The sequence below is a fragment of the Glycine max genome, chromosome 13 (genome assembly GCF_000004515.6).
Source record: "Glycine max cultivar Williams 82 chromosome 13, Glycine_max_v4.0, whole genome shotgun sequence".
Lineage (NCBI taxonomy): Eukaryota > Viridiplantae > Streptophyta > Magnoliopsida > Fabales > Fabaceae > Glycine > Glycine max.
This window is the reverse complement of record NC_038249.2, coordinates 9,887,735-9,897,075: the sequence shown is the minus strand read 5'-3', so window position 1 is coordinate 9,897,075 and position 9,341 is coordinate 9,887,735. Positions and strand designations below refer to the sequence as shown.

General features: G+C 27.3%; 1 protein-coding gene across 1 annotated transcript; it reads left to right on the top strand.

The window, feature by feature from the left end:
• Positions 1-4,095: 4,095 nt before the first annotated feature.
• On the top strand, positions 4,096-8,862 carry LOC102659598 (uncharacterized). The gene is made up of 5 exons (XM_041007867.1): positions 4,096-4,302; positions 5,355-6,349; positions 6,478-6,718; positions 7,581-7,660; positions 8,354-8,862. The coding sequence occupies exons 2-5, from the start codon at positions 5,405-5,407 to the stop codon at positions 8,423-8,425; spliced, it is 1,338 nt and encodes a 445-aa protein (XP_040863801.1). The 5' UTR covers positions 4,096-4,302; positions 5,355-5,404; the 3' UTR covers positions 8,426-8,862.
• Positions 8,863-9,341: the final 479 nt, after the last annotated feature.

Below are 9,341 nucleotides of genomic sequence, written 5' to 3'. Positions count from 1 at the left end.
ACATCCAAATCTATTATTCCCTTTCTATATATAAAAAAAAAATATTCCGTTGTGATCGAAAGAAATTCGGATCCGGATCCTCTCCATCAATATATCTCTCCAACCTCCCTCTAACCAACCTCAGTTGTAATGCATTAGCATTTACCAAAAAAATTTAGATTATAAAATTATTGGTTATTTTATTTTCCAAAATTTAATTCAAGGATATAATTATATTTTATCATTTAATTTAAAAAAAGAAAATAGAATCTTTGTTTCTTCTCCTATCCTTTTTCCATGATTCTCTCTTATATATATTTTTTAAGTTAAATGATAAAGTATGATAATATCTTTGAATTAAATTTTAAAAAGTAAAATATTCCATAATTTTATTAGTCTAATTTGTGTGTATTAAATACTAATACACGCCCATTAGGGTGGATATTAGCATTCCTTATATATAAAATATTACAAAATAGTAATAATGATTACTATAGTATATTTTTTAGTTTGAATGAATAGATAGTAATTAATTAAATAAGTAAATAAAAACACTTAATTATGATGGATATTAGCATTCCCTAATATAAAATATTAAAAAAATGAGTAGTAATAATAATTACTATAGTATATTTTTTAGTTTGAATAAATAGATAGTAATTAATTATATAAGTTAAGGAAAACACTTAATCAATGCAATTAATTACTTTTCACCTTTTTTCGATTTATATAAATAAAAGAAGATATTTTTTCATTTTTCAATAATTTTATTGGTATAAATAATACTTTTTATCTCTATTTTTATTTGTTATTTTGTTATTTTTTCTCTATTGTTTCCCTTTTCATTTAAAAAGTGTTAAAGAGCCGTATAAAAAAAATAGATGAATAAAATAAATAAAGAAGAGAATAAAAAAACAAAAAATAGATTTGAAAGTATTATTTAGACAAACAGAGTTATAAAAATGATTTAAAATAATTAAATATCATTAAGAAATTGCAAATATAAAGCTTAATATTTCAGTATTTGAATTGATTTCGTTTAAATGTGTGCAATTATGAAATAAAATAAATTATTTTGATAAATTGAAAAAAGTGAAAAATAATTAATTGTATTAATTAAATTTTTCTTTATTATTAATTTTTATTTAATTGATCGATGTTTTTATTAAAATTAAACATATACTTCAATAAAAAATTGTTGAACATACTTTAGTAATTATTATTGCCACTCATTTTTCAATATTATATATAATAAAAAATCTATTTAATAATTAAAGCATATTTAAAATTTTAATATTTAATATATTTTTTATAAAAGTTCATTTTATATTTTTTACTGTTTATATTTTATATTTAATAATTTAAATATTTTTATTTTTTATTAGGTCCTTTGAAATCAGTGGCCAATTTACTATAGTAAGATTTGTTGAACGTAATATCATGCGTCAGGAACAAATTACAAAAAACATACAATATGTTTTTATATGAGTTTGAGAAAAAGAAACATTTTTTCTTAGCCATTAGCTATATTTAAGGGACCACGGTACCGCTGGAGAGAAAATGGAGGGTTTTCTAAGCAAATGGGGGCAATTTTTTTGGCTTTTTTCTTATGGGTGGATTTTAAATTATTATACAAAATAGAATAAGTCACGATGCTAAGACTTCTTATAAAGAAGTCTAATAGATGTTACCACTTCTTAATAAGAAATCACAATTATGATTTATTAATTTTTTCTTTCAACCAAAGTCGTAAATTTTCTATCACTTTAGATTAATTTTTTTATTTACGACTTTAAAAAGTTTATATATTTTTATTTTATTTCATGATTTTGAAGTCGCAATTTTTTCTTACGACTTTGAAGTAGTAATGTTTTGTTTTTTTCATGTGTAAAATTTTTTGTTTTAGGTTTTTTATTTACTTGTATTTTTTGTTTTTCTTTCAATTTTTTTTTAAATTGTAAATAATTTTATTTATTTATTTATTTATTAAATAAATATTTTCAATTTTTTTTAATATCATGTATATTTTTAATAGTTTTATTTAATATGCTCTATATTTTTTTTAATATTTTTTATTTAAAATATTGTATATAGTTCATTTAATATTGTTTTATTTAATAATTCAATTAAAATATTAAATAACATAATATTAGTTTTTTATTTCATTTACAAAACAAATCAAATTCAATAACATTATTAAAAAATTATGTAAAATTTAAATATACAAAATATATTAAATAAAATAATATTATATATATATATATAATATTTTAAATAAAAAATATTAAATAAAATAATATTAAAAAATATATACAAGATATTAAATAAAACTAATAACAAGAAAAATTAAAAATTTATTTATTTACAATTTTTGGAAAATTGAAACCAAAACAAAAGAAAATACAAGTAAATAAAAAACCTAAAACAAAAAACTTTACACAAAAAAAAATAACAAAATTGTAAAGTCAGAAGAAAATAAACATAAACAACTTTGAAGTCGTAAATAAAAAAAAATAAACTGAATTTGTAAAAAAATTTATGACTTTAATTTAAAAAAAAAGTAAGCTGTAACAAATGGTGTGACTTTTTATTCAGAAATCATAATACTTGACTGTTTTGATAATAATTTAAAAGACTCATGAAAAAAACGAAAAAAAAATTGGTCTCATTTAGTAAAAAAATCAAGATGGAGAGGTATCCCGATGGACAGGATCCAGATCCAAGAAGTTCCGGTGGCCCCAACTAATAAAGTAAAGAGCACTTATTTTAAACTATTAATTATAGTCACTGTTGCTGATTATAAGATGATTTTTTTTTTGTTTTTTATAAAATTATTTTCTAATTTTTAAATGTATTAATTATTTTTTTTTATAAAATCTTTACTTATTTATTCTTTTTTTAAACATTAATGGGAAACAATTAAGTGAATAAAAATATAGAAAAAATTTATTTTAAAATGATAGTATAAATAATTAATAAATTTAATGTGATTAATTAAAATAACTATTTTTAATGAATGTGAATTAATTGAATGTATCTTATAATTGGAGACAAAATGAGTACTTTCTTAACATTAGCCAAAAGATTAAGGTTCAGGTAAGAATATTTAATTATTTCAAAATTAAAAAAAAAAACACTGACCTTTTGATTTAAGTGTGTATTTCTAAAAATAATTTTCAACTCATGTTTAATTTTTATTGTATACAAAATTTTATTAGATGAATGATAATCCTACATCACAATTAATATTGACCTAGTGGGTTACGAGAAGAAAGTACTCTAAATTACTATCAAATCTTCACTTATTTAAAAAAGAAAAATATTGATTTGATGTTTTCATTTTTTTTTGCCTATTTTAAAAATATTTTTAAAAAATGTTTCTAAGTTTTAAACAAATCTATATTTTCACTCTCATTTTTTGTCTTATTTGAAAATAAAAACAGAAAAACACTCCAACCAATTACTACCTTATCTTTTGCATTTTCAATTGTTGTTACAGGAAACCTGAGCATATAATAGTAATTTTAAATCGTAATAAGGAAAAGAAGAATATAAAATAATTTTAATAAATACAAATAAGATTCAAGAATATGAAAAGACAAATAAATTTCACTAAACTTGAAAATAAAAGGAGTATTTATTTTTAAATCAACGGTAAATATTTGATACAAAAATATTTTTATCATTTATAAAACATCCATCAAAATCGCCTTAAAAATAGTAAGAATTAAGATTATCTTATTTCACTGGTCACGAGTAATGATAAGATACATTATCTCAATGATATTATATCAAATCAAAATTATTAGATTCTAACTATTGACTTGTGAATGATAAAAAACGATAATAATTGAAATATACATTCTTGAAAAGGGCAAAAATTTAACTTATGAATAATAACAAGCAATGTATTTATATTTATTGAAAAAAGAAAATAGAGGGTGATTTTTTTTTATCTGAAGAAAAAATAATAAAAAAATTAGAGGGTGGTGTTAATGTGACAGTGGGTTAGGTATATGAAAGGATACGGAACGTAACATCACGAACCACTGTCACTGCCCACTCGAATAAAGATAAAAAAGAGTTATTGGTTCAGTTTTGGAACTTGAACTTGGATGTTACGGTACCTAAATTGCTTTTCACACCGTTTAAGGTTCTTTTTTTCCTTTCGTTTTTGTTTTTACTTTTGTTTGCGCCAGGGAAAACCATTTTTCTTGCTTTAATCAATTTTATATATTTGTAGGATATAGGGTTTCATGGAAAGACCGTGAGTGTAAAGATTGGAGGGGTGCATGCATTGGGTGATAATCGGTGAAAAGATAGGTAAAGGAACCAAACTGTTATTTTGAAGAGAAAAAAAAATAAAATGAGGGAATGGGTTTATTTGAGGAAGTGGTTCGTTTGTTTGATTATGATGGGTCTTGAGAATGTGGTTTGTTATTTTTTTTTACTTAATATTCTGGTTTATTAGGAGAAAGAAATTTTGATTAATTCAGAATTTGCAAGGATCAAACTCGGATACTACCTGAATAATTTAATTTTAACTTCAACATATTAATCCCTTATGCCTAATTACTTGGATTGTGATTTGCTATTAAGGATTGATGTTGAACTTTCAATTGAAATTGAGTAATGTGTTGCTAAATGAAACATATTACTGATCTGGGTCATACCATGGGGGTGGGGTTAAGCTTGTGTGGGGTATTCAAAATTCAATGAATAATTGAATATCAAGTTAGTTCTTTGGAAATTTTTTATTTTGCCATCAATTGCTGGTTGGTGTTGCTATTTTGTCAATTTTCACGTTTGTTTTGCCATGACTTGCTCGTCAGAAGTGTTATACTATTAATCCCAATGTATGAAATCACATTGTGTCGTCTTGTTATAATATTATCTTGTTCTTAATTTTGAAGATAACATGAGCAGAATTGGTATGAATATGATTGTTACTGTTGAATGTTTGGTTGTGAAGCCTTGGAATGTCTTTGCAGAACTATTTGATTTGAGTCTGGTTGTTGATTTAAGAAATCCTCTTGAACCTTTCCAAAAAAATAATAATAAAAAGTAAAATTTGCCAGTTGATCGAATTGCTGTTGCATATAACTCAGCTTTAATGCCTATTGATGCATTTAATTTTAAGCTTCCATTGCTTGTAGTGTGTATTATATATTTGTATGTGCACCAAACAAATGGACTGTTATCTATTGATGTAATGTATCTGTCGTTTGGACTTTGGATTGAATTTTGTTTTCATTAATGCACTGAAAAAACATGTTCTCCATTAGAAAATCAATGTACTTTTCATATAATTATTTTTCACTGCAATGTTTTTCTTCAAGATATCAATCTTTTGTTTTTCCTTTTTCTGTTTACAGTGAGTAAGTATTCCTGTTTCAAAGGAGGACACTGCTATTGTTAAAGGAAAATGGGACCTGCTTTGGTCACGATTGACTTGGATGATTATGATGATGTGAGAGAGATTCCGAAACCGAAAGGTCCTAATTCTGAGGATTATAGGTTAGAAAGACGATGGAAGAGATTTGAACATTCAAGTTCAAATAAACGATTGAAGCAAAATCACAGTGACAGTGGTACAAGAACTGTGAAGAGTCATGGAAAAGTGGCAAGTTTAACAGTAAAAGAGGGTCATATGTCACATATGTCAGAGGATGAAGTGGATGAAGATTACAAATTCTTTTTGCTAACATATGATCCTCATATTGATGTTGTCTGTGATGGTGGTGTTGATGGTTCTGATGATGACATCAACATTGGACACAACAGTGACCATAATGATCATCTTTATAGGGAAGAAGAAAGCTTGAATAATAATCCCAAGTTAGATAAGGGTTCAAAACAAAGGGGTGAGACTGAAAATGAAAGAAATAAAAGGAGTGGTTCAGTAGGAAAACAAACAAGTGGCTCAATGAAAGCTAAGAAGAATTTGGAGGCTAAAAAAGGACTTAGTAAGAAAATGCCACGGGAAGATGTTTCTGGTGTCCCCAAGAACAATGGCCAGACTAATATGGAGTCAGTTGTTGCAGATGAAGATTACCAGATATTCCTGAATTCTTGTAGGGATGATTATATACCTAGTGAATTAATAGGAAAGCGATCAAGTGTTATGCAAAATTCACAAGTTCTTGATTATGCACCGAGTGAGGTTGATGAAGATTACTTACAATATTTGAATTCTGTTCTGATTGTTGATGGTGAGGTGGAGTTTATGTCTGAGAGGAATACCTCAAAGACGGACAACGTGGATGGTGACACTGACAGTAATTCCTCTGAACCAGATGTTATTCTTCTAGAACCTGATCAAATTCATGAAAACACTCCATTTGTTTCTTCCAGAACATTCGATTCATCTGTAAGTGTCTTTCTTTAATTTCACACAATGTGACTGTATTGTTCATAATATGAATATGGTTCACACACACTGGCACATTATTAAGTGAACAATTATTTTTTAACTTGGTAATGCCTTTGTGTGTTTAGTGGTTCGAGACTGAAAAGAACCCCAAAGGCAACTGGCAATTATCTGCTTGCGATAATTCTCAGTTTAGGAGAAGACTTATGAATGATCTTCAAAGGCCATATGACCAAGAAGAATATGATAGACTTCTGTGTGAAGTACGTCAGAAAAAGCAAAAGGAACGTCATAGAGAAACACGTCATGGGGTGGTCAAGTCTTATCCCACAAGGGGTTTCCACAAATCATATCTCGACTTGTACCCTGGTAAGTCCATTATTTTCTCAATTAGTTTGACTTTTTTAATGTTCTTTTTTTATTCATAAATTGTTAATGTGAAGTTTAATCCTAACCAAGCTGTCAAGAATTAAGATTCAATGGTTTTCACTTTTGATCTGTTCCTCACCTACAGTATAAAACATTTCTTTAATCTAAGCATGGACCGACCAATTCTTGGTTGGATTATTTGAATAAGGGCAAGTTAATATTTTCATTTCATTTGTCAGAAAACCTACAACTACCACCATTTTTTGTATTTTGAACATACTTATATGGTTATTTGCATCTGCTTATAATAGAAACAGGGGTGTCTGTAAAACCAAAAATCTAATATAGGAGGTTCTATAAGTACTTATTCAATAATTTCTTTTCAAATGAGAACTTATTCATAAGCTAAAATGAGCTTATAGAAAGGTCACAAGATATCTCTATAACCTCAAATAAGCTCTTCCAAAACAACATATGTAACGGAAATAATGTTGAGCCACATAAATGAATATAATGTTAGTAATTTGCTCAAGAGCAAAGAACTAACGTAATCTCTATATAACGTAGGGGAACCTTTGATTCTCTCTAGTGAAGGTAGACCAAGATACCTGCCTTTTATAACCCAAGGGGATCCTTGTGACGGATTATTACTGTTTTTTAATCATCAGTATAATTTGGTTAGATTTTTCTGATGGGTGCTTCATTGCGGTCTAAATTTATGAAAACCTATGGTTTGTGCAAGTTGTTAGGTTGCTTCTGCTTCTTTTTGGACTTTCAGGTGCTTCTGTTGTCGTTCTTGTATAACTTTCTTCGCTCAATCTAATGCCATCCTCTGTCAAATATTTGTTTCATGATTATGCAGATCTAGCTAAAGCAATTGCTGAATTCAAAAAACCGGAAAGGGTTTTGTTTCTCGTGCGTGGATTTGTTTTCTGGTTGCAAGTACGTCAGTAGATTCTTGTTCACATAATTTCCTGTTAGGCTATTTTCAACTTGAGTAATTGTGATGAGAATGAAATGAACCTTCTTAACTTTAAGTTGTTTGTGGATTATTAGGAGGGGTGATGGGTTCTTATGGTATGGAATTTAGAATCATTTCTGATTGTAATTGTTAATCTTCTGTGCGAAGAAAGTTCTTGATATGAGTAATATGGCCACATGCAGTATGTTTTAAACAAGGAAGAAAAACTAGAATTTACTTTAGAGCACATAACTCTTTTCTCCAGCCCACTTTTCACCCTCAAGTTCCCTCGGAGTTGTGTTGGTAATTATGTTAATCTGTTTGTTGATCATTGTCATTGGTTTTGGGGCAAATATCGTTTCTATCGTCCACATTTTCTTTAGTTCTGAAATTATAAAAACAAATGCATGTGACAACTGGATCTAGATCTACTGGTCGTGTAAAGTAGGAAATTGCTCATTTAATAGTACTTATGAATTTGGTGACTTTGCATTCACACACTTGTGCAATTTTTTTTATTACATTTGTTGGCTCATTTGGTCTATCATTTCATAATTTCATATTTACATGTTCTAACATTGGTGAGAATGTGAGTTCTTGTATACATCTTCTGCTAACTTTGAATTGCATATAATAGTAGATATATTAATGCCCTTTTTTGATGTATTTTGCAGAATGTGACCCACGAAGGAATATTTCGGCCTTGGCTTGACAAGCATTGTCTGGACATTTTACGAAGAATGTAAAGATGGAATCTTGCCATCTCTAAGATTTGGAAGCAAGATTTTAACTAACACAGTCAACAAAGTTTACATATGTACAGTTTAAATCTATCTTTGAACTTTGACCTAATTGGAGAAAGAAAGATTGCTAGAGTTGTGGTTCTCATTAGGAGTTCTTTCATTTCTGTTATACCGTGGTTCTCTTTTGGTCCACTTTTTTATTGCACCATTTAGAATATGGTGATAATTGAGGGGGCTTAGGTGGTTAGCATATGCAGAAAAACAATATTATATGCTTCTTAAGGTAGTTGTTGAGGATTCATGCTTAAGTACCCTTATTATAGTGTTAAATTTCATGACTCTATACGGTATTAAATTTCAGCCAGTTTGCAATGGTTTCCCTTAAATATCTTTAGTTTATTATAGTGTTATTAGTTAGTCAGTGGCTCAGTGCAGTAGCTTGCCACTTTCTCTAATGTATTTGGCCAGAGATATTTTTTCCTATTTTAACTGTGCACTTTCATTATCTCTCTTTATTTTGCAAAATTCTTGCTCTTGATGCATTTTACTCCCTACAGTCAGGATTCATGCTTAAGTACCCTTATTACAAGTCACATTAGATGTAAGGCTCTTGTTACATTAAAATTGGAGTAAGTTTAGTTTGGATAAAGTTCTCAACAAACTTATGAGAAAAAAATAATAAAGTAAAACAAATCAAATAAATTTCAAATAAGGGTGGTTTATATACCTTGGCATTTTTTTTTTGTAATTTTTCATATTTAATTTTTTCAGAAGTTGTAACTTGTGAAAAAAATTAATTGATTTTACCACCTTTATCGAGAAATTTATTCAAATAAGAGCATGTAGTATTGATCAACAACTTTGCAATTATTATCATCACTTTATTGAACTAGTTTTGTATACTATTTAGTTCATATAT